Raw genomic sequence first — 26,746 nt, 5'->3', positions numbered from 1 at the left:
GCACGTGGAAGTTGACGCACAGGTGGCACATTCTAATTATTAATACACTGTTCTCTCTTGCTTCTTGCATTCACCTTTATGTTTCTTGAGGTAGCTGAGCACATGGTTTTACTCCCATTTCTCAAACGGATGTTGCAGCCCTAGTTTAAGGTTTGTTGAATTTACGGTGAACTTGTTTTCAGGAAGAAAAGATTTGTTAGGCCAATATTAAACAGAAATTTCACGGGAACTACCTTTTCACTTGGCGTAACAAAAGAAGTTAGGGGATAAGTATTACAATATATCCTTGATATAGCGGGCCGCGGTGGTCTCGCGGTACTAGGCGCGCAGTCCGGAACCGTGCGACTGCTACGGTCGCAGGTTGGAATTCTGCCTCGGGCATGGATGTGTGTGATGTCCTTAGGTTAGTTAGGTTTAAGTAGTTCTAAGTTCTAGGGGACTGATGACCACAGCTGTTAAGTCCCATAGTGCTCAGAGCCATTTGAACCATTTTTATATCCCTGATACATAACTTATTAAGTATGCCTTAGTGGTCCAATGAGGATAGTTAAAGTGATGATGGGATCCGTCATTTTCCAGAACATTTACGAATTTTTTGATGAAATACCCTGGAAGAAATCTCCTATTCCACTTCGCGAAGATTAACAGTTTATCATCGCTACATCGTTCGTCATCATCGTCATCATTAGAAAAGTATTCATTTGAGTGTGTACTGTGTGGCGATGCACTGTTTTCTGTTTTATGTGGTAGAATCAGGAACATAAATGTAGAAGGAAATGTGTTAGCTAGGTGGTTTATTTGGGGGAGGGGACCAAACAGCTAGGTCATCGGTCCCACCGGATTAGGGAAGGATGGGGAAGGAAGTAGGCCGTGCCTTTTCAAGGGAACCATCGTGGCATTTGCCTGAAGCGATTTAGGAAAATTGCGAAAAACCTAAATCAGGATGGCCGGACGCGCGTTTGAAACGTCGTCTTCGCGAATGCGAGTCCAGTGTGTTAACCACTGCGCCATCTCGCTCGGTAAGGAAATGTGTCTCTAATGCTTTGTTAAATTGCGGCAATAAGAGAAAGAAGTCACAACATTGTCAACTGAATCGTGTGAGAGACAGTCAAATGGAAACGAGGCAGATAAAAAAGTAAGTAAACTATTTATTATTTCAAAAGCAATCCCATAACTGTTGGTACCTTTATCACACTATGAGACAAGACGGTCAATGCCTTCATGGAAAAATGTTCGTGGTTGCCTATGGAACCATGATTGTACCCAGACGTGCACCTCTTCGCCAGAAGCAAAATTGACGGCCACGAATGTCATTCTTTAGGACTCCAAAAATATAGAAATCGCATGGGGAGAGATCGGGACTGTATGAAGGATGTGTTAGGGCTTCATAGCGGAACTTCTGCAGTGTACTGAACATGTGGACCCACCCACATCCCCCATACAGTCCCGATCTCTCAGTATGCGGTTTCCATATATTGGAGCCCTGAAAAAAGCTTTTCGTAGTTGTCGATTTGCTTTGGACGACAAGGTGCACCGCTGGGTACGATCGTAGTTCCGTAGGCAATTGCAAACGTTTTCCACCAAGACGTTGATCATCTTGTCTAACAGCGGGATAAAATGTAGTAACAGTTATGGTGATTACTTCTGAAATAATAAAAAGTTTACTTACTTTTTTCATTTTTCTCGTTTTCGTTTGACTGCCTCTTATACTTCTGTGCTGATGCCACAGTGAAAATATTGAAACTAATTGTTAATACGCTGAAAAATGTTCTGCAAGATACTGAATGAGATTATGATGTGCACCGTTTGGAAATCTGTTGATACTGAAGATAGAGCATTCTTCCTTTTTCTGGATGGCGCGTTCCTCTGCATTGTGATGATATCGGCGCGGTATGTTGTGTCAAGCTTCTCCGCTCAGGTTTATCTCCTGAGTGCTTATGGGGAGGATTGGTTTTATAAACATCTTTTTCGGTCGCCTGAGAAGAAAAATTATCAGACACAAGCATTCATGTCGTTTTGCAAAGAGTGTATGAGGAGCTCCAGTGACACACATACTGAACCGAACGCACAGAACTGCAGGATGTAGTGTATCATATTATCGATTGGTGTCCTACATTAAAGTGTTTGAAACTTATAATGTTTGTGGTTTGAGTAATAGGGGCAGAACTAAGGACGCAAGCCTCACTTTCTTGAAAATTCCTGTGGAAACTACCGGAAACTATCCTGAAAAATTCAGAACGACTCTTTATATTCAGGAAAATTAACAACGTGTGCACTACGGTGAAATTAGTTTGTAGACAATTTTGACGTAGTGAAATATCGTAATATAAAGAAGGCGTGCTGTCCGGTCCAATTTTCTGTACAGAGGCATGTTGTATTCGTAAGGGGCAATTATTCTTCCATAGAATTATTCTCTGTCAAATGCCACCTTATTAATTCGACGAACAGGCACAAGTCAAGACGTTTGGTACTTGTTGCTATAATGATTACGAGTCAGTGCCTGTATTTTGGAATCTCATACAAGTGGTTACCGCTACATTAACCAGTGTCGTGGAATAGTCAGGAATGATAAAAATAAATGTCGTGTGACTAGGGCCTTCCGTAGGTTAGACCGTTCTCCGGTTGCAAGTGTTTCGATTTGACGCCATTTCGGCGACTTGCGCGTCGATGGGGATGAAATGATGACGATTAGGACAACATCCAGTCCCCGAGCGGAGAATCAAACCCAGGCCCTTAGGACTGGAATTCTGTCGTGCTGACCAATCAATTACCGGGAGCGGACGTCAAGAATAATGAGACATTTTCACCGATATATATATATATATCAAACCGTATCGAATCTCCTCCCAGGCTCCACGATTCTTAACTTTTCCATAGTTTCCCTCAATTTCTTACAACATATGCGTGTATGGGACGTTTGGCAAGGCGACCGTCGATTCCTTCCATCCGCCTCTCTTTGCGCATCTTTCCCAGCCGTCTCTAATGAGCACAATATCGATGACGCTCTAAACTCTACCCTTCCCTCCTTCATCTGCGTGCTTGTGTATGCTCGTTATTTTCTGGCTGGCGATACGGTAACGATCTCTCGACCCGTTACGGCGCGTTACATCTTCAATGTCACTGTTATAGTAAAATGTATTTGGGAAAATTGCATCGGATACCATACTGTGTACGAACAATGCAATTCCTGGACTGTAGGGCTCGGCATCGACCATGTGACTCACCTATTTCGCGCTGACAACGTGAGCAATGACAGTCAGAAATGGGCGTCCGTAGCTTCGACTAGGGGACGACACATACGCTACTTTCAAAATCCGACACGCCTGTGTTACGCGGCTATAAATTTGGACGTCACGCGTTGCGTACGAAATCGTTAGGCTTGGCTATGCGAGTCGCGGACTGCGTCGTGGAATGTTTGTTTCCTTGAGAGCACGCTTATGGTGCTAACGAACAATAGGGAAAGTCGTCACAGGACTGCGTGTGCCATGTCGGAAGGATAGCAGCCGTATCTGTAAGGAAGCTCGCAATGGATCCTTACGTACGTACATGGTGTTGGCCATATCGGCAGCTGATTTCTAGCGCGTGACACTGAATAGTAAGCTGATTATAACGTATACGGGCGTGGGAGGGAAGGCATGAGTGCTGATGTTTGTTCAGCCTCGAGTCTGCAAATTACCTGACTTTCTGTTGCTTTGTATCCCGACGGACCTCAGTATTTTCTTTAGCTAAAGGGCAAAATTTTTCACAACGTTCAGGACCACGCATAATAAGCTTGTCCGTTGCAGTCGTATATTTAGAATCCATTTTTCATGAGTTGATTACTACTACAATGACTTTTTGGTAAATTATCTACCTACTCCGGGAACTTATTGGTGGAAATATTTGCTATTAGCGAATATCTTGAAGCGATTCTCTTTTCATGATCAAGAGACGATGTTGGTGCGTGCGGTGGTGAAGAATAAGATTGAGATGTCAAATCTTAAAATATTTTTGTTCGGAGAATATGTATATCATTGGCTACAGTGCTGCAGCTTATATGAATATTAAGTACTTTTAAATTTATCAAAAAGATAAGATCATAATAATACACCTGCTCGTGTATCGTGTAAATGAAAACACGACGAGTGTGAAGAGAACCCAACAAAGAAAGTAAATCGTTTGAACATTTCTCCCGATACCTTCTGCTAAATGAAATGAGAGTATGCTGTAGAAACGTTGGTTAATAGTAGTTACGTACACCGTAAAGTGAGTTATCTCGCTCTTTATTTTGTTACGCTCTGTCTTATGTTTATCTTAGAAATCGTGTTATTTCAGTGTGACGAGCAACGATACATTCTTTTGTGAAATAAATCTTGATCAGACTTTGATTTTGGGGCAAACGTTACAAAACAAATACAGAATTAGATCCTCATTTGCTAATTTTCAGTTCTACAGCACGTTCTTACTTTACATTAACAGAAGGTACTAACGGACAAATTAATTGAGTGAGATATTCCAGAGTTAGCACCAAGGTATGCTGAATTGAAAAGGTATCTTCGCTGTAGTGGCGTTGTATGTAATCTCAGTTGCTGAATATGTTTCCCGAGAGATGACATGGTGGTGGGTATTTCCTGTTGCACAAGTGGAGTTAACGGCTTCACAGCAATTTCCTCATTTCTGGCGAGCTGTTTCTGCAGTTCTTTGCATGATGGATTTCTCCCTATCAGCAGAAAAAGCGGTTACCCCATTTCTTCGCACAGATGGGGAACAGACTTCTCAAATTTATCGCGGGATAAGTGTCTGTACGGAGCGCAGTCCCTCGCATGGTGCACAATATTCTGGTGGTGTCAACTTTATGAGACGGGATATGTAAACATCAAGGACAAGCCGTGTCCCGAACGGGCGCACGTTACCATCGCCAGTGCCACGATTTCGTTATGGAGGAGCTCATGCGGACGAATCGTCGCATCACCACGCATTACATTGCTGTTGAACTGTCGATGCTTCACATAAACCGCGACAAGCTTCTTTATGGCAAAGTTTGTGCGCAGTGGGTGCCCAAGCATCTTTCAGAAAATCGGAAGACGGCATGAATGAGTTTTTGCCTGACCCATCTCTTGAGATACGCGAAGCAACGAACGGATCTCATTGCTCATATTGGTTCAAAAATGGCTCTGAGCATTATGGGAGTTATCATTTGAGGTCATCAGTCCCTTAGACTTACAACTACTTAAACCTAACTAACCTAAGGACATCACACACATCCATGCCCGAGGCAGGGTTCGAACCTGCGACCGTAGCAGCAGCGCGGTTCCGGACTGAAGCTCCTAGAACCGCTCGGTCACAGCGGCCGGCCGCTGCTATTGTTGGCATGTGGTTAATGCGGTTTCAGTACATCGACCCTCCTCCAAACGGAGGCAAACCCTCGTCCAGAAAAAGCCCACTCTGCCCCGTAGGCCGGAAAAGTGATGTTCATTCCTTTCTCGACGAAGAAGAGCCCCTACCATCGACTGACTACCACGGGATGCAAAAGTTAATGCTGGGCAGTATCGCAACACGTTGGTGAGGCTCAAACAGGCCATCAAGAACAAGCACAGAGGCAAGGCAAGCTCTCGAATGGGATAGTGCATCTCCAGACCAACGCTAGGCCTCATGTGGCCACCAGTGAAACCCTCGAGCTTGGGAGGTTCCGAAAAATCCTCCTTACAGTCCCACTACTTCCCCATGTGACTCGCATGTCTCTGGTCTCTCAAACAATCTCTGAAATGTCGTAGGTTCATCTGTTACCAGGAAATGCAGGACATCGTGGAGAGTTGGGTCCGTCAGCAACTTAAGAGTTGCTGCAGTAGAACTCCACTCTCTTCCTACGTGCTATGTACAGTTGCACTGTTCCACATTAACTGTAATTATAACATCGTTATTAAAATTTCTTTACAAACAAGTGTAGTCTCCTTTTCATTTGGTCACAAACTATACAATGTGATTGTAGGTCTATTTTTCATACAGGAAACTGCTTACAAGGGAAGAAATAATTTATTATGTTATCTCATTTTCACATATTCTGCGCATGTCGTGGGCAAACTCCACTCCATTCATCCAGCCAAATTTTTTTGTCAGCAAAAACTGATCTTTCTTCATTTGTCTGGTAGAAATAAATTTTCGGGAGGAGACACAACGGACTGCAGTGGTAAAAAACTTAATTCCTTTCTCTCGCTTTCTGGGAGACCACCACTTGACTATCCCGACTTAGTGTTTTCCTTATTTCTCTTAATGTCGAATGTTGAGCTGGCTCGTTTGATGTGGCCACTGCCGCATCCTCATTCAACTGAGATACTAATGACAGCAACGTAGACGAGGCGTTGAACTGTAATGTTCCAGAGCATCAGGTTTCGTGTTCGAAAACATAATTTTTTTCTAAGTTGGCTGATCTTACTGCAAAGACGTAGGCAAATTTGTCAAGAATATTATGCAATGCCCCATTTCTGATCAGAGATCTATACCGAAATATATGTTAACATCGAACGGCTACACTGGTAGCGCATACCTTTTGCTTCTTCTCAGAGAGCGAAAAAGGAAATCGAAATAGCAGACATAAGATATGAAATTTCAACAGCTTTAGTGATTTAAGCGGTGTTTTTAGAGTGTCGTTGTGAGCCATTTCCAACAAGCCCTCAGTGTCTGGAAGTCTCCGGTCTGCGTTACACCTACGCTACCGTTCGCAGAAACGCAACCGGGGCGGAACTGTGGCCAAATGGTGGAGCGCGTTAACAAGCAACTAGCGGTCAGTAATTAGTAATTACTTGCAAATACGCGGTCCTTGAGGTGTGGGCAATGCAGGCGTGACAGTACGTGCTAAATGCTCGCCTCTGCGCCATTATGTAGAAGTTCTACTCTCAGACGAAGGCAAAGGTGCGGTACTGCTGCCGTAAAATACAGTAACTGTTCCTAGTACGAAGGATGTGATAGCTTTAAACAAGCAGATCATCATAAAATGTTGCAATCTAAGTTGTGCCCTTTGAAAGGCATTTGTATCTCATTTTGAATCTCCTCACTCTCACACGCTGGAGGAAATTACAAAAATCGTATATGCGTCTTCAGCAACTGTGCACTTAAATAAGAATTGACTGTTTTGTTTTGATGATGTACTAGCAGCGATCACTGTTTCTGTTTACATACTATCACATGTTGTCTCTTAGCTTATTGTTATACTCAGTTCCAAAACTCTACGCAGCCTGAGGTCAATGCGGGATCTCATTTGTCTTTCCTGAGTTAGCGCTTAGTGGACGCGTTACTAATTATTGCCTCTCCCTAGCGTGTCGATGTTGTGCAAATTGCGTAAATGTATCGAGAGAGATGCGCGCAGAGGTAAGACTCAAAACACGCATTATGGAGTACGGCTGATCAAATCCCCACCCGACTGTCCAGATATAGGTTTTACGTAGTGTCCCTAAACAGCTTCAGGCAAATTCCGGAATGATTCATTTGAAAAGGGCAAGGCGTATTTCCTTCCCCAGTCCGAACTTGTGGTCCATCTCTAATGGCCTCGTCGTCGAAGGGACGTTAAACCTCTTGTATAAATCTAATGACTGCTTGTGTCGTGACATATTGTATTTGTGCTGATATGGGTGGATATAGAATAAAAGTAATGGAGAGATTAAAAACGGTACTTGGCACAAATACATATTTCCAGAAAATGCAACAAAAACAGGCTAGTCTCGCGTCACCATCTATAGAGCACGGTGTAGTGTTCCCAAGAACACTGAGGACACTCGTCGAAAATGCAGAAAGCTCTACAACCGGCTACCACGAGGTCTAAGGTTACCGCAATACTACGGTCAACTACCTCATCTAGGAGGTTGCTGCCTCGTCCTTCACGACACCACAAATTATTTGCTGTTCTTACAGTAGAATCCTGCACCTAAACATGGAGCAGTTCTTAAAACTCCCATTTGAAGAAGGTATTTACGTAAAAAAAATGTTATATGTTATAAGAAGTAGAAAGCACTGATAAAGGCAATTGGCTGCGTTCTTTCAAACGAACCGTGCCAGCATTTACACTAAGCGATTTAGGAAAACGTATATCTGCATTGCCGAACGGGTATTCGAGCCGCCGGTCTTCCGCGTGATAGTTGAGTCCTCTCCACTGCCACCTCGCTCGTTTAATCTTTTCCAGAACAGGAACACACAGCACTAAATTTCATTTAGAAACAAAGAAAATCATAGGCGTACGTGTTTAACTAGAACTTCATTCCAGAATTTCAGTCTAAACTGTGGTAGCGACGTCAGAAGTAAAGCGTGTTGTGGAACGCTGGTTGAGCTTGACTGGGTGTCCTCTGCTCACAGATTCGTTCTTAGCTGTCCGAATTGAGCTCGGGTCACTACCGGCGGGACATCACTATTCAGAAGAGCCACAGGACGTGTTTATAGTGAAAGACTTGTGTGGAGACTGTGAGAAAATGAATGCGAGTATATAAGTGCGGCTGCGGTTTCCGCAACAGCTGGCAGCTCGCGGAGAGATCGGCTTTAATGCCGACGGCAAGCTTTCATTGGTGGCGCTGCCGTTTACAAGCTATTAACTGTTGTAGGGCGAGCAGGTAGCTGCATACAATAGCGCATCGCCTCCCATATATAAATTTTAATATCCTACATGGGGAGAGGCCACCGGGAAGGGGCTACCCATACACCCGCCAATCGTATCGCGCTTCTGCTTTCATAACCGACACATTTGGCGCGCAATATAATTAGTCAACTTAAGTATATGTAATTTTTATTCCTAGTGTGTGACAGTCACTATGTGAGAAGGAACGATTTCATGATGCTTGGCGCTTCGAAGCTTTATCTATGAACTTCTGACACTCATCTCAAGGATAGACTCTTCAAATTAAAAAAGAGTAGTTTCTTTTGTTGACAGTGCCCTCATCCGTTACTGTTGAAATGAATTTTATCCACTCTTCTTCCCTGCTTGTTCCTGGCTATAAGGATAACAAACACAGTACTCGATGAGGATTTACAATCTTTATGCTTGAAATTTCGGACGGCGTACTATGTAAATTCCAATATCCAAACGTAATAATGCAAGAAGGTTGAAAAATGCAAGAAACTGCAAAATGGAGAAAAAAGATATAAGGGTACACACGGGGCAGTTCCTATCTCGGATAACGCATTATATGGCTTAAACGTTTCAACTAGCGAGAAAAACAAAAAGATATGACAGAGAAAGCACGCTAGAACGTAATTGATAAATGCATGAAAGGCAGGGGAGACGCCGGTGATATATTATTGTGTGACAACAGAAGTAATTATGAAGGTGAAAATGTGACAAGTAAGACGAAACTGGTGCTGATTTGATGTTGAACACATACGTGAACCACGGACTGGCCTGTGAAAGAGAACTCTGTGTTTACACGCACGTGTGGCGAGCGTAAGAAGACAGCAAAGCAAAGATGCTCCTTAACACGTTTGTTAATAATTCGTGGTTTAAGATAGGAAGGAACACTAAGGTTCATTGAATTTGTAATATGATTTGCAACAGAGCTTTCTCGTAAGACAGCGTAGGTTGAACTGAAAGGATATATGTGTGGTATAGCCGGCCGTGTTAGCCGAGCGGTTCTAGGCGCCTCAGTCTGGAACCGCGCGAATGCTACGGTCACAGGTTCGAATCCTGCCTTGGTGTAAGTAGTTCTAAGCTCTAGGGGACTGATGACCTCAGATGTTAAGTCCTATAGTGCTCAGAGCCACTTTATGTGCGGTATAAGAATTTTACGACAGAAATGTAGGTAACGAAAGGCTTCAAATTGAGGGAGAGCAACTTCCTCCAGAGAGTGATTTAAATTTTTTCTGGAGAACCCTACGGAACGGACGCAGTCGGGAAGACAAGTATATTGCGAGCTATATGCTTATCTCTGATCATATGATTTGTTGTGTAAAGCCTAACTGGTGAAAGGATTGCTCAATTTTGTTTACTGTTGCGCAGAAGTATTTCTATGGAATTTTAACATTACGTGAAATGAAGAAAGAGATCAGTGTATTGGAATTGTATTGGCATGCGCCGAAGTCATTTTGGAAAAGCACGGAGAACCTACATCGCTGTGGCTGGACGATGATTCGAAATGGGCTCCTCACCAGCGGTAGTCGAGCGTCTTAACCAGTACACCAACCAGGTAAATAATAAGTACGTTTTCAACAAATACCCTTATCAGTGTTGTGTGAGGTGATCATAGCGGAAAGAATTGATTGTGTGCGCGGCAAGTTCTCTCTTCTCTCACCCGTTGGGTGGAAGTGAAGGGCGATAGGTAGGAAGTTTACACCCAGATTTGGGGAAATGTGGAAGGACGCCGGACGCCGGCGCCGAAATGCAGAGAAGTGCGCTTGGCGGGGCTGCGGGTTATTAACGGCACGTCGTGACTCCTCTGAGCGCCGCTCAGCTGCCTCCCCCCCACTCACTACCGCACCTTCTGTTGCTTTCTTTGCTTCGATCCTCTCACAATGAGGCCATCATCTCGTCCCCGGCAGACCGAGGCACTTCCATATTTGTAGCTGCAATCTCCGTCGTATTTAGTATATTATTCACGCACGGCAAAGGTTTCCATTGTTCCCCCGCTCAGTCTCTCTGAATCTGTTTAACTGTACAATCAGCGTCGTTGCCGGCGCGGTCTCGCGAGGGATTAGGAATCGGCTAAGCATTCGCGCGGCCGCTGCGCATAATCGCCTCCTCTCTTTATTCTATTTTAATTTTAAATCCTCTTACAGCGTATACTCAGTTTTGATTAGATATACAGTCGACACATTTACAGACCGCTTTTTAGTCGCTGTTTCCCTCCCGCGTCCCCTCGCCGATCAGCGTATGTATATCAGTTTGTCTAATAAGAGCCAATTCCATTGTTTGCCGTGGTGGAGCCTTCTTTTTTTAGGCGCCATTAGGTGATAATACGCGCGGGCTGGGCGCTGATTACCACCTCAGCTGGCGACGTGGGCGTCCTCCGGCTGCCCGTTCCTTAATAAGGCCCACACTGATTGTAAAGTTTCGCGCGGCTCCTCGCTAGTTTCTCCGACCCCGATCTCTTGAGAGAAATCAGTTATTTGTATTCACTTATATGGCTCGTAACTTGCCAGAGCCATGGGCAGAAGCGTTCTGTTTCTCCAAAACGAAATGACGGTTTCGCCACTAGGTCCCCGCTGCCGAGCGTGAGAGCCTCCTGAAAGCCGGACACGGTTCTTCCAGAGAAGTGGAGGACGCTGTCAGTTCCGTGAATCGCCGATGGACGCGCAGTTTGCTACGAAACCGCGTAGCTGAGCTGTATAACGACTGCAAATCACACTGCCAACTCTGATGGAAATTTACCGTAAAAGAAGTCGACATGTGCATAATTACATCTGTGATGATCTTCATGTCTTTATGGACAAGTTGCCCCATTAGAATACACAGTCTTCCTTTCAGTGGTATAGTGGTTTGAACAATCTTGCAGTGTCCAGATAATGCAGGACATTTGGTGCATATGTATGTAGAGATTAAGTCATTTCTGCATCTAGGTCATGGGAGACGGGGCACTAGATGAGTTACGTGAATCATGGTGAAAGTGATGGGATGGCCCTTTTTTGAAGGAACCATTGCCGCATCCGTCTGAAGTAATTTACGAAAGTACATAACTTTCCATCGGTGTATGTGTGACACACACACACACACACACACACACACACACACACACACACACACACACACACACAGTTTTTAACAAAAAAATGTGTGCTAAATCTTATGGGACTTAACTGCTAAGGTCATCAGTCCATAAGCTTACACACTACTTAACCTAAATTATCCTAAGGACAAACACACACACCCGAGGAGGACTCGAACCTCCACCTGGACCAGCCGCACAGTCCATGACATTCCATGACCGCTCGGCTAATCCCGCGCGGCACTCACAGTATTAATATATCTTTGGTATACAGGCGATCACGTACTACTGACAGAAAAAGAGGGCAACCTTCAAATAGGAATCCGCGTTCTGGAGAAATTTGTTAAGGAATATGAAATGAAATGTTGCTGAAGGAAACGAAAATTGTGGCATTTATCCGAAAATACTCTGAAAGAACAAAAATTGTTGCGAATAACCCAATAATACTGAGAAGTTAATCATCTTAATTACTTAGACTACGACGTTACGTACGACTGAACAAAGATTTAGAATAACAGCAATCAGTACTCGGCAATATGTCAAGTGCAGTAAACATATACTTTTTCGAAAAAATTCGGGAACTAACAAGGCTGAAATTGTATAAAACAGTGACGGACCTGCACCATCATGTGGAAGCGAATGATGGGTCACAGGCCGACGAGAAGAGAGCCACATTTAGACATCAGATGTAATGTTACATCAGACTACTTGGGAATAGCGACGTTAGAATAGCCTTAGACTGAAAACTGAAGATAATAGAACAAATGTGAAGAACATATGAATCATGAATGAAAGACTGCCTGTCAAAATGAGGAACTACAAATTATGAGGGCGAAGTAGTGTTGAAAGACCGAGAAAAGGATGGCTGCCCTAAAGGACCCATGCCTATTACCTGTAGTGAAGATTAAGATGATTTTGTGCTAAAAAACTTACGTTTGAGAAAGAAGACATAGAACTCCCAGGTTCGTATAAACGATTTATAGTTTACCCACTGTCGTTGCTCGTTGAGAGTTCCCTTCCGTTACACGTTCTACCAGCTCAGTGATTGGAACCATCTGTAAAGTCTTTGTGGAATTCTTACATTCAGTATTTTCTTTACCAAACAAATTTAAAAATTCAGTACACATAAGAGCATTACCATTCTCTCACAAATTTATGTAACGTGTCTACTGAAACTAGTCTCTCTCCTTTCGGTACTTTTGTGTGTAGGTAAGTTTTGTACTAGATGGTAAACTGGAAGATTCATGATAAGCAAAAACAGCAGAGTTCCTGCGAAACAAGTGGAATGGAGGTGTTTCTACTATAAGAGATTTTTAACGCCGCATCGTAGTTGTTATCCTCAGCATGCACCTGGCGCGCGGAGAGATGGCTGTGTACCGGTGCAATAGTGGTGCCTGTCGGGTAGCTCAGCGTCTTCGGTAATAAAAACAACTTGAGTGAAGTTTTTATCGATGGTATCTGAAAGATGCCATGCGACTTCCGCACAGAGCCACAGACGGTAAACGACAAAGAGACGTGTCGAAAAAATAGAGACAAAAAGTGGTTGATATCGCTGCCACTGTATGTCGTGATCCCGGGTTCGATCCACGACCGGGTCAGATTTTCTTCGCTTGGGGATTGGATATTTACGTTCTCCTAATCGTTTCTTTTCCTCTTCATCGACACACTAGTCGCCGAAGTGACGTCAAGTAGAATGTCTTGCAAGAGGCGACCGAGCAACCCACGGCCAATAATCCCATATGATCATTTCGTTTCATTTGTTGCAGGCTAGGCATGCGGTGAGGCCGCGCCATGTCGACGCTCACGTCTCCCGGCTTGCTGTCGCCTCCAGCTCCCGTCTACATTTGCCTGCAACCTGACGACACGCACCTTCCGGCCAGTCCAACAGGTACACCGCTAGCACCTCTTCCTATTTTATTGCCTGTGTGTTGCCAATTTAGTTTTTTTTTGTTTATCTTCCTGTTTTCGCTATATTCCACGTCGAATACACATTTAAGTGGGAAAAAGTCTTTCTTGAAGGTATTTTTCTGGAATGTGACCATATATGGAGTGAATCGTGGACGATACGTATATCAGACAAGAATAGAATAGTGGCTTCTGAAATATGGTGTTACCGAAGAATGTTCAAAGATAAATGGGCAGTCCGAATAAGTAATGAGGAGGGACAGAACCGAATTGGAGAAAACAAAATTTATGGCACAAGTTGATAGCATACACTCTGTGGTTTCGAGGAAGTATGATGGGTAAGAATTGTAAAGGGAGACCAAGACTAAAACGCAGTAAGCTGGTTCATATGGGTGTACGTTGCAGTTGTTATGCAGAGGTGGAAAGGCATCCACAGCATGGACAAGCGGGTAGAGCTTCATCGAATTAGTCTTTAAACTGAAGACCTCAAGAGCAAACAACAATACACACATATTCCACGTACCAACGGTAGTGGGCTAACGGTAGGGGCTGTTTCATTAACTTAATTGGTGTCGGGTTTAATCTGGAAAGCCAGCGCAGCTTATAGAGCTCCTCGAGAATTTTTTTCATTGTAGATATCAAAAGTCCAGAAAATTCAAACAGTCGTAAACACGGAAAATAGTGATGGAAGTGATATGCTGTGTAATAATTTCCACTCTTTAATCGACCATGGTCGATAATGCTGTAAATTCTTAAAAAAATGCGGGTAGTTAGATGCAGGATGGAGTTAGTAACTTTACTAGTCAATGTTATTAATCCCAGAGCATTAAACGGGGGGAAATCTTACGTTATTATTACACCATCATAAATTTTACTAACCCAAATTTTAAACAACGGAAGTCATAATTTATGGGTTATGCACTAGTTAATTACTGTTATTAGATCTCCAGTTATGTGTTACATACAAAATAAGTACAATATGCCCTGTTTTATACCCTGCAATGACAATTATTCTGCCAAAATGTTATGAGAAAAGACGTCATAATTTATGCTGTGTACTAGTTACGAATTATTATAATTATTTTGACTCCAAGAGCATTTTACACACAAAATAAGTAGAAAGTCTTTTGCTCTCTTCCACGGTCACCCAGGGATTCTTCATCCCCTTCTTCATTTGTTGATTCAACGTCTGGGTCTACATCACTGTCAGCTGTACACACAATATTATCTTCTTGAAGAAAATCTTTCTCTCCTCTAAAATCTCCATTGCCTGTGTCTTTATCGGCTTTTTGATTCAAATCCCACAGTATGTTAATGTCAAAATCAAACTCAGTACCACCCACATCTTTCTACTTTCAGTAGCAAAAGAAGAGATCAGCACTGAAAGAGGCCAATATATACAAGCTAATACTCTTCTAACTGTGACTGCTTGATATTTCAAGTGCGATGCCCCACTTGGATAAATTATGAGCGATAAAAGAAATATCCTGATTATTAGAAAACAGGCACACCATCACTCAACTAAACATTCCCAATATTTTGACGGGGGAACTATAGTCAGCAAAACCGCAGGAGTCAGGCAATAAATAATTCAGCAATTGTTAAAAACTATGTTTTCGATGAAGGTACTCAAGAACACATGTTGATAATGTGCCCATATTGGTGGGAATCCCGAAGAGATGCCCACTGCAGTCCTACATTTTACGAGGTTTTAGTAATCTGGGATTCTGCTAGGAAATGCGCAGTTCAGAAAATGCGTGGCATAAGAACCCGACCAAAAGACTCTGCGTTCGAAAACGACAGCGGCTGCTTTAGCCCTAGATTCAGAACTGTTTGTGCATGTGGGTCGAGCGCCGACACGAAAAATAAGATGGTGGCGCCTAGCGGGGCGATACAACGAGTAGAAATGGCTTGTTATGCGACGTGTGAGAAATCTGGGACCGTGAGCGTGTGGCGGGCGGCCAGGCTGCTTCCTCCTTATGCTGCTTCCTGGAACCAGTTGCCGGATGAATGGAAATTTGCACATTCTTACGTCCAGCGGTTGTCACGGAGATGGCGCTATCACAGTTTGTTTTAAGACTAATAGATTTCAGTGATCTACGTCTCTGTTGTGCAGCAGCTAGAGTGAACTGCAGCGGTTCTTTGCAGGTAACATTTGTTGACCGAAACCACACCAGCTGGCAGTATTCGTATTTTCGCAGCGATTTTTTCTGTTGACAGTCTACAATCATATTGTAGCGAAGTCTCTGACACTCCTCTGCTGCTCGTGGTCTCGCGGTAGCGTTCTCGCTTCCTGAGCACTGGGTCCCGGGTTCGACTCCCGGCGGGTCAGGGATTTTCACCTGCCTCGAGATGGCTGGATGTTTGTGTAGTCCTCATCATTTCAGAATCATTCATGAAAGTGGCGAGATTGGACTGAGCAGACGTTGGGAATTTGAACGGGCGCTGATAACCGCGCAGTTGAGCGCCCCACGAACCAGACATCACCGTCATTGATGACACATTGGTCTGGGGTGCTGTTTCGTTTTTCAGTGCTGTTTGTCTTAAGCAGGACCCATGTTCAGTCTGAAGATAGCTTGTCATATAGTTACACACATACAGCCATATCACACATTTAGTGAATCTGGAGTAGTAGTACTAGTAGTTCCGGGACTTCTTCACTCCACATTATGAAATGTTAAGACAGCAATGAACATAGCTTTCAGCAGACAGGGAAATCTGCACTGGATCACTGACCATTAACGTGTGAATTTAACGGGACTGGAGCAAAGCAATCTTCTTATTTTTTTAGTGTGTGTAATGTAATTGCACTATTTTATTTCCTCAATGGTATTGTTACTGATGCATTTTTGGATGAGTTTTCAAGGTAACACACCCTGACAAATTATCATTAAGTAAAGCTGCCTTCAATCCGAAGACTGATTTGTGCACCTCAGTTCTTTGGTGGTCATAGTGCTACTTCGAATGGCATTCCCTTGTATTCCTCCGTCTTTTGAACTGACCTACCCAGGCAATTACGGGAGGACATACAGTTTTATGAGTACCGCTGTGCAGACTGAGGACTGAGGGTTAAATGACAAAAAATCCTAGGGCCTACTGACTTAGCCACGCAGTCACACAATTTATTGTGTTACTCGTTGGTTGCTGGTCAAATTTTAATTTTTATTGTTCAACTTACCTACTCTTGACACAGCTTAATGATACCGGAATTATGATGAATGTTCTTATCAAATGGTTCAAATGGCTCTGAACACTATGAGACTTAACATCTGAGGTCATCAGTCCCCTACAACTTAGAACTACATAAACCTAACTAACCTAAGGACTTCACACACATCCATGCCCGAGGCAGGATTCGAACCTGCGACCGTAGCGGTCGCGCGGTTCCAGACTGAAGCGCCTAGAACCGCTCGGCCACAGCGGCCGGCAATTTTCTTATCCAGCATGCAAAAATAGAACTTTTTTCCTGTGGGATCAAAAAAACAATAAAAACGAGAAAATACGTACATATACACACGGATTTATGGTTAAAAAAGTATTTTAGACATTTGACAGGAGTAATTTGTAGTGGCTTAACCTTCACGTTGTTTAGTTCTCGCGTCTGTCTAACACTATACATGGCCGCACATGCGTCACAGATTCTCGGTGAGAATGCCAGTGTTAGTGTTCCCGAAGTGAAGGCCAAACGCAGTTTTAAGCGACACACGGTTATACAGCCAGACAGTAATGTTGCGAAAGCTGCATTACTACTTGCCCTTTCCGCCGGAGACACTAAATTCGACAGTAATATCTGACGTCCGATCTGAGTCCTAGTCCGTTAACTGCATCTGCAATGCTGATTTACATACCTAAATTGCTTTCCCTTTAGGAGTTCATTCGTCCGCGATCCCTACCGCTGCCCTCATGTAAGTGACCCGTCTTGTAATTTTTTTTTTTTAGCACTGTTGCTCGGCATTACGTTGTCTTCCTTTTTTGTCCGGAGTGAAGAAATGAGATTATTTTAAGATTGCAGAATGGTGGACGGCGGCCATCGCTCGCGTTGCGCCAGCCTTCTTACTGTTCCGTTGAAAAAGACGTTAAACGGGCGCACGCTTGGCAGATTTTTAGGTGCTAAGTGGTAACGGGGCCTCTGGGTAAACACTAAGCGGCTGCCTGCACCGTACTCTTCCCGTAATTTGTACAGACGGCCTCTTCGCCGCCTTTCTAGGTTACCAGCTGTCAGCCGTTGCTCGAGTGTCCGAGGCTATCTCGTCATTGCAGTGCTTACACAATCTCACATTTCCCTCCGTAAAAGCATATTTGCTGTTCAGAATTTGTTTGTACGTTGTTCTTCGTGTTTATGCTAATTTGCAGCAGGTACACGTTTCAGCAGTTTACTACGCCAGTCTGGAATTCGTAAATAATGTCTATACTGGAGACCCCAATTAAAACTGAATATAATGTCAGTGACTGTCAAAATACCTTCACGATGAGTGTCGAAATACGCATGTTCTCTGGCAGCAGTAATTAACAGCGTTGTACGTTCTTCTTTTTTGTTTTCTTGTCTCTTCCATTTTTGCTCTTGTGATACACCGAGCCTACAGGTAACAATTGTGTGTTTATAGAATCTAATGCAAAGTCGTAGACGTATTAGAGTCCTTTAAACGATATTATGCAATGATTTAGCGGAGGAGAGTACTGCTCATACATGTAGTGAATACAATGTCTAAGAGTCTCGAAGTCGTATTCAGAGTTCTTTCCGTATTCTGACCTAGAGAAACCAGGAGCTTGGCGTTACCTGTTTCTTACGAAATCATGGATACTATTGAGTACACAGTCATCAGGAAACATCTGAGTACACTCTTGCAGTCTTCTCAGCCTGCTGTTACTGTAGCCCAAAACCCATACCAAATGTTGAGATGAAGAAGTTGTTGTTAGTAGAACGAAAAACCAGTCCAGAGTTACATATTTTACTTTTATGACAAGTTTCGGGCCGAGGCCTATTTTCAAATCATCGTAAAATAGTCAGAAATGGTATTTCCGATTATGTGAAAACCATTTCAAAAATATGCAACGAATAGCTACAGTGCATACATATATCTTGTATGCACTGTAACTGTACGTTGTACATTTTCGATATGGGTTTCACATATTCAGAAATATCATTTTTGACTATGTTACGATGATCTGAAAATAGGTCTCCGTCCGAAACTATTCATCGAGTGAATAAAATAGTAAAATTTGCAACTTTGGGCTGGTTTTTCGTTGTACTGATAACAGAAGTTGTTGACCCACAGCTGTTCCAGCATGCTGGTGGAAGTTCGCTGGTTATTGTTAGTTAGTTGCACTGTAAAATATATTCACCTTTTTAAACACTTGTGTAACTTAAAAGCATTTTCTTGAAATTGCAAGGGCACGTTCCAAATTATAGTGGCACCAATAAAGGGTCAACTGATGCCAAAAACGTCTATGACTTTGTGGAGCGCAGAAAAATAAACTTAAATTGAACATATGAATTGAAGGCATGTGCGGAAAAACAGGTTAACCCTCAGATGTTGCTGGGTACGGGAACTATCAAAGATGACAATGATCCCACTCCTAAATGTCATTTAAAGGTGAGACTAGTATCTTCAATTCAACTAGAACTGAACAAATTGAGATCAACGTTATCAAGCCTACTTTATGAACAGTAATATTTTCAGTAGTCCATATTATATATAATATTCATCTGTGTGAAAAGCTCTGTGAAAGTGCAAACTTTGAAGACCTACGTCACTGCACCGGTGGCACAGTGTATCTCCAGTCCAAGAAACGATTTTTAAAGAAGTTGTGTGTTTAAATCGTCGGAAATATCCTTCAGTCTTTTTGACGCTGCCCTTTTACCTGAAAATTTCTGTACGTAACTAGACACTTTTTACTTTTTACCTGACAGAAAGCAGGAGTTTATTTTATTGGGACCTTGCGCTACTCTGAAACACAAAAGAGACTCCAAGACAATATTACAGGCGGAGACATCAACAGAAAAAGACACTCGCTAAAACATAGACAAAGTTAGAAAATTAAAATGTACATTCTGCGAAGAGACTCGACTGCCTTCCCAATGGCTAGCTACAACTATCTTAACGAGCCCGAAAAACACATACCTGAACTCTTTTATTATCCACGCCATGTAAATTGCCCAAAATTGTGTTATAATACACGCAGAACGACACACTCCATTGTTAAGAAACAGGTATAACATTTTTTTCGGTCAGTCATTGTCCTTCTACCACTGACGAAGCAGTTTTGTTTGCTACGATTGCCCGCCTGAGTGGCCGTGCGGTTCTGGGCGCTACAGTCTGGAGCTGAGCGACCCCTACGGTCGCAGGTTCGAATCCTGCCTCGGGCATGGATGTGTGTGATGTCCTTAGGTTAGTTAGGTTTAATTAGTTCTAAGTTCTAGGCGACTGATGACCTCAGAAGTTAAGTCGCATAGTGCTCAGAGCCATTTGCTACGATCAAATCAAAAGTCGGAGGCTGAAAATATTTCTTACTTGTTTTCAGTACAGTTTTGCTTTTAGTGCATCTAGTACCGGTGACTCGAGGTACACGCTTGAAGCAGCTAGAATATTAAAAATTTCCTCCATTACGACTAAATGCAAGGTACTTTGGGGCATGATAATATTTGCTGAGTGGCACAGACAGCGCGGCACGCACCACATGCCTAATAAGATACAGGCGTAGGGACGCAGCCAGATGGTAAGGCATAAATTTAAATTCATCGAAACAGCGCGAATTGTATTACAAACTATGCTAACATGACCCTGATACAGCAGTGGTGGCTTATTTTTGTTGAGCCCGTGCCTGATTTTAAAGATGTGTTATTCACCTCGTTAGTAAACCGTAGAAGCTTGAAACATTCTGTAACGTTGAAAGCCGAAGAGGTTTGGCTGGTATTATACGCGAATGACACCCAAGATAACTATTCTGAGGTAAAGAGAAAACTGAATTAACTTTCCTCATCTTCATGGTAACGAGTGAAAACGTATACATGTAATTTAAAATAGTTTTTGGTACAGTCTTCGCAGAGCGTGTTTCCTTGCTTCTATTAAGTACAGTTCATGACGGTTACCAACAACTAGTTGTTCTTCTTAGTGTTAAGTGAGGCGCCATTATCTGTAACGGCTTTTGTCAGTTAGCTTGTTGCTCCCTCACTTTATCCATCTCTTCATCGTGTTGCCTTTTGCTATATTATGAATTGCGCTTCTGAATCTAGAACCTATCTATTCATCAGTCTTTTTTCGTATCTCACACATTATTACCACATTCCACATTCATTTCAGATTCCGACCACCCAATCATTTATACTTCTTTGATTCCATTGCACGGAAAACTGAGTTGTGTGTAAACTCGGCTAAAAGTAAAAGGGGGAGCCGTAGTCCTTAGGCACCTACGCCCCTACATTTGAAAAAAGCGGAAAATCAATAGAAATCTCATTTACTTGTTATTTCAAAAATACTACACAGAACTAAATGATTAACTAATTACTTTCAACTTAGTTATTAAATTTATTGTATTAATTATAATAATTCAACCCATAACTTTACTAAGTACATTGTTCTTGGGGTAAATATGATGAATAAATCATGTGTCCTTTTACAAACCTTTATTCTTTGATAAAGTCTCTTTTCCATGCCCTGCAAACTTAAGGCGGTACTCGGATACAGCATTAAGTTGCTTCTGTTCCTCCTTTTTTGTAAATATTTTTTTGTACTTCTCCATGAACTTGACGCAATTTTCTGTCAGATTATTTACAACTTTCAGTTTATTGACTAGATGCAGAGCGTTGATGAAATCTTCATTATCACGGTACTGCGAAGATCCTCTCTGAAGGAACTCGTTTCTCAAGTCAGCTCTGGTAAAAAGACTTGTTTTGTTAGAAACGAACTGTTCGGTCCAGTTATTGATGGTTTCTGGGATTTGATCGATTCCTACTTGAACCCTTTCAATAATTTCGTCTGATGGTCGTGCCTTTTAAGATCCACTTCATTGAACATTTTCGGTTTTGAATCAAGACAAATTACGATCAAAGAATGCAAAGGCGACGGATTCAGGAAACGGGTAACATACATGACTTTACAGTTTTTGTGAAGCCATATGAGAAATATCATTATCGACAACCTCACATTTATGAAGATTGGAAAGAATGTTGAAATCTATATGCTGTGCCTTGTCTGCTTTTGACAGAGAACTACGTGCACACCGACAAAGAAAATACAAATATCATAAACTGCAATCTCTTCTTGTCGTGATATTTCAGACTCATAACGGAAGACAAATATTTTCAAGAAGTAAATGGCTTCCACCATCCACTTCAGCGATAGATAGCACCTGCAATACTGTCAGAATGCTGTCCGTAAACTTCTCAAATTGCGACAACCTTCCCATGAGCAAAGGAGCTGACACGACTCACGTCCTCTCAGAATCAAAGCCCAAGACGGAAGCTCAAGACAGAGAGTCGAGCAAGATCGCTTTTCGCCTCTGTTTTCCCCACCAAAACTGTACTCACATTCCTTGAAACGCTCAAAATACCCAGATTCCCAGCGACGACCAATGTATGGCCTTGGAATCGAACTATTTTCCTCAATTCTTCCCTTCCTACCAAATTTCACGAGTAAACTCCGCCCAAGCCACCTGGGAAGATCCACAGCTGCGGGCAACAATTTTTCCGATTCCTAAGGAACTCCTGGCCTGCCCCACTTGAATCACTCGAAGGCGTAAAATTAGTGGAACGTAGGCGAGAGCACATCCAGCTAGCCACTGGCCTGCTCCACTTCAATTACTCGAGGGTGTAAATTTTTTTTGTAAACACTTGAGGTTACACACCTGGAGACACGCTGTCAGGCTGCTGGCCGAATGATGTCCCCCGTGCCTCACATATAATGCATTGACACCAAATCTGATAATTACAAAATCGAGTAATTTTCCCTGTATTACACAGTCGGTGTGTCGATGCGTTTCCACAGACATTTCATACACCGTTATCGAGAGTATTACTCCAACAAACAACTAATTATCTACAAAGCGATCGCGCCGCTGTCAGTCGTTTTTATTGACCTAAAGTGCTCGCAAAGTGATTATAGTCACGTTAAATGGATTCATGTAAGGGCAAGACCGTTGCCACCTTACAAATGTTTTTGTAGTTACCTCCATTGTTGATACAAACTTTCTAATTTTCGTATACAGTTTCTCACTTCCTGTGTCATAACTCGTTCTTTTTCAGAACTCGTTCTTTTTCCCAATAAATCTGTGCACAACTAGAGTGGCACTTTGGATCTCAGTTAATTTACACACTCGCAAGGTTTACAAATGGCATTTTGCATCCAATTATTTCATGAGAGTAATACTCGTGTAGATATAAATTTTTTCCACGTAGACGAACTGAACGCGAAGACGTCGTATGTCAAGCCAGGTACCACACCACGAAGATAAAGACTATAAAGAGTGGTCTAGGTTGGGTCGGAAAAGGGAATGGCTCAGCTTGCTTTGCCCTCGCTCTGCCTGTCTTGGGAACACTGATAATTCATGGCAGCCAATTAGCATAATATGAAACATGAAAACGATTTCAGTTAATGGCATTGAAGTAAAAAAACTATATACATCTGGGGAATTTTCCGATTTTGAAGGACCGCGCCACTGTTTCCTTTATCTTACTCAGCACAAGTTTCGCCCAGCTCATTTCTACATGAAATTGAACCAGACTAGTAGATACCACAGTAAAAATTATAAACAATTTAAATGGAACCAAATAAGAAACCCCTTAATCAATAAAATACAGTCTTCTGATTTTCAACTATGACCATTAACTAGGAAGATGCATGGTTATAGGACAATGAACTTCTACTCCACAGTAAGTTCAGTGAAAGACGGAGCAGCTAAATTAGGTTATTTTTTTCTGGCTTTCCCACAAATGACAGGTACTTCCTGCAATAACAGCTGATTCTCTTCTTCATTCTTCTCTCTTTGTCCAGACTAGACAGTCCCTCACTCTAACGATTTCTATGTGACCAGGGCCTCAAACATTTTAGTTGTGAATCCATTTTATCTGCACAAGCCAGTATTACTCGGTTATAAGCGTAAAATGGGAACTTAAGACAGACATGTTATTAACGTTAGCTGTCTTCCAACGGATGGAGAAAAATGACTTCTTCCGCAGTGACACATTATAAACCTGATATACGGAGTAACGTTGGTACCATTTAGCTTTTGAGAGACAGTGTATGTATATTTTCTGCTTGTTAATGTGTATTACGTATAGAGTATGTCCGGCAGTTGAAAGTTCGACATGTTCTGCAGATCTGCGACGGGCGCGGGATGCGATGCAAGGCAACGCTGAAGATCTACCCATGCTAGTGGAACGTCGTTATTTCCACGACTCCGATGCGGTAAGTACCGAATATTTTTTCCGCATTTCCATTGCCATGGAATAACTTATTTATCGTTTCATGAATAGAGGGAAGAAAAGCATTTCGTTCTAAATAAATAAAAAAAAGGTAGTCGGCAACATGTTTTCCAATGTGTTTATGACATTGGGTCTTAATGTGTAACATACGAGCTATCACAGTTTGATTTCAAGAATTTCAGGTTCGTACCGTGCAATTCCTGTACGGAATGAGCTAGGAGCGACATCACTTAGTGTCACAGAGTTCTGTTGCGGGACAACTCGACAATATTAATGTAGTAGATGTAGACGGAAAGCGATTGTGAAACTTTTAAGCAGCAGGATGATTTTGTCTAGCATGATACTGAACGAAATACTTTTTTTTACTAATAACTGAGGCGCTTGCTTATCGGCATTCGTTAGCAGTCGAAAAGAGCGGTACTTCAGTAAACTCAATCCAGTGAAATATTTCTCAAAAATATCCCAGTTATTTACTGCCTTCACGCCGCAGTTCCACTTCCACGACCATGTTAAATAACATAATGGGCTAAAATTGCACACTGCAGCTAACTTCGGTCTTACGTGGTATATATTTCTTGCCTGTTTTATTCGAAAAGGATCTCTGAAAACAATAACAAACCACTTGACGTAGCTGGAAACTCGAAATAGTTTTATTAACAAAAACATTATATTGTTGTACACATTTATTTTAAGAGCAACATATTTTCTCTGTTTTGATAGATACGGGGCTACACGCGTTAACTGTACTTAAGATGGTTGTGTACCTTCATATTTTCCCGGCGCAGTAGTGTTTGTAGTGTGCAACTGTAGAAACTCCTTTTCTTCCAGTGATATTTCAGCATTCGACCATATAACGACTGACTGAGGCTACAGAACACGTCTTCATCCATTTAAATCTTTCGGCCGTGCCTCGGCGCTTGTGGGCAAAAATACTCATGCCTGAAAGATATTTGCTGGGTGGTAACAAAGTTCACTGTGCTCTCCTTGTAACTGGCCGAGAAGCGGAATACGTGGTCTCACAGTCCAACAACGCTGCAACGTAGATAACGCGCCTCTGTAGCGTCTTCGTTGAGAGCTACTCAAAGCAAGGGCCAGATTCCACGATTTTATGAGGTTCAAACAATTATACCTGTTCGTTTAGTGATTGGAATAACAATTTTGTACTGCAAATTTTACAAACGATCCGTAAAAGCATTTACTGAATTCTAGAATCTTGATGCTGTCGTGAAACATAGAATGGCCAGTGTAAATGAAATGTCCCTCGGCTGCTGATTCATCGGCATGCAAGAACCAAGAGTAACGTCGATGTTCAGCGTGTCAGTCACGAATTGTTCACATCATCCGTCCAATGCTTTACGGGCATTTGTCTTAGGGTATCTTGTGAACCCCAGCTTTAAAATTAATCTTGACGGAACCAAGGAAAGTTGCGCTTTGAATAGAGAATGGAATATCGCTTCTACTTAGTGAGGATTCTGTTTATCTTTGAGAAAAGACTTCCTATGCAAGGTGGAAAATCCCTTTACCTGAACCCCTCTACTTCAATTTCCTGATGCCATAGGACACTTGAGGTTGTATCTATAGCACCTCGGAAATATGTTGCGGAAAACATACATTTGCGTCGAAAACTCTTTTTATATTGCAGACTGATCCTGAAGGCTGTCCTCGTCAGCGATGGTCTGTGTCTTAGGATTCCCTTCGCTGGCCAGTTACAAGAAACGTGCGGTGACGTTATTTGTCGCTCAGCATATATCTCTTAAGGTATAGATACACTATGTGATCAAAAGTATCCGGACACCTGGCTGAAAATGATTTACAAGTTTGTGGCGCCCTCCATCGGCAATGCTGGAATTCAATACGGTGTTGGCCCACCCTTAGCCTTGATGAAAGCTTCCACTCTCGCAGACATACGTTCAGTCAGGTGCTGGAACGTTTCTTGGGGAATGGCAGCCCATTCTTCACTAAGTGCTGCTCTCAGGAGAGGTATCGGTCGGTGAGGCCTGGCACGAACTCGGCATTCCAAAACATCCCAAAGGTGTTCTATAGGATTCAGGTCTGGACTCTGTGCAGGCCAGTCTATTACAGGGATGTTATTGTCGTGTAAACACTCCGCCACAGACCGTGTATTATGAACACAGGTCTGGACTCTGTGCAGGCCAGTCCATTACAAGGATGTTATTGTCGTGTAAACACTCCGCCACAGACCGTGTATTATGAACAGGTGCTCGATCGTGTTGAAAGATACAATCGCCATCCCCGAATTGCTCTTCAACGTGGTAAGCAAGAAGGTGCTTAAAACGTCAATGTAGGCCAGTGCTGAGATAGTGGCACGCAAAATACCAAGGGGTGCAAGCTCCCTCCATGAAAAACACGACCATACCATAACACCACCGCCTCCGAATTTACTCCTTGCACTACACACGCTGGCAGATGACGTTCACCCGACATTCGCCATACACACACCCTGCAATCGGAACGCCACATTGTGTACCGTGATTCGTCACTTCACACAAGGTTTTTCCACTGTTCAATCGTCCAATTTTTACGCTCTTTAGACCAAGCGAGGCGTCGTTTGGCATTTACCGGCGTCATGTGTAGCTTATGAGCAGCCACTCGACAATGAAATCCAAGTTTTCTCATCTCCCGGTAACTCTCATAGTACCTGCAGTGGATCCTGATGCACTCTGTAATTCCTGTGTGATGGTGTGGATAGATGTCTGCTTATTACACGTTGTCTGCCTATTACACCTTACGACCCTCTTCAAATGTC

The 26,746-nt window shown here is 42.7% G+C and overlaps 1 protein-coding gene across 10 annotated transcripts in view; it reads left to right on the top strand.

The window, feature by feature from the left end:
• The window catches only part of LOC126297825 (zinc finger protein castor homolog 1-like), a 317,673-nt gene that overhangs the window by 111,409 nt on the left and 179,518 nt on the right, over window positions 1-26,746 (top strand). For all 10 annotated transcript variants that reach the window (XM_049989060.1, XM_049989063.1, XM_049989068.1 and 7 more), the window contains 2 exons: window positions 13,421-13,542; window positions 23,874-23,962. In XM_049989060.1, coding sequence (XP_049845017.1) covers window positions 13,446-13,542; window positions 23,874-23,962 — 186 coding nt within the window. In that variant the 5' untranslated portion in view covers window positions 13,421-13,445. The remainder of the gene's footprint in view (window positions 1-13,420; window positions 13,543-23,873; window positions 23,963-26,746) is intronic.

Source organism: Schistocerca gregaria, chromosome X (assembly GCF_023897955.1).
Source record: "Schistocerca gregaria isolate iqSchGreg1 chromosome X, iqSchGreg1.2, whole genome shotgun sequence".
NCBI lineage: Eukaryota > Metazoa > Arthropoda > Insecta > Orthoptera > Acrididae > Schistocerca > Schistocerca gregaria.
The sequence above is the reverse complement of the archived record's forward strand: the minus strand, read 5'-3'. Positions and strand labels throughout refer to the sequence as shown.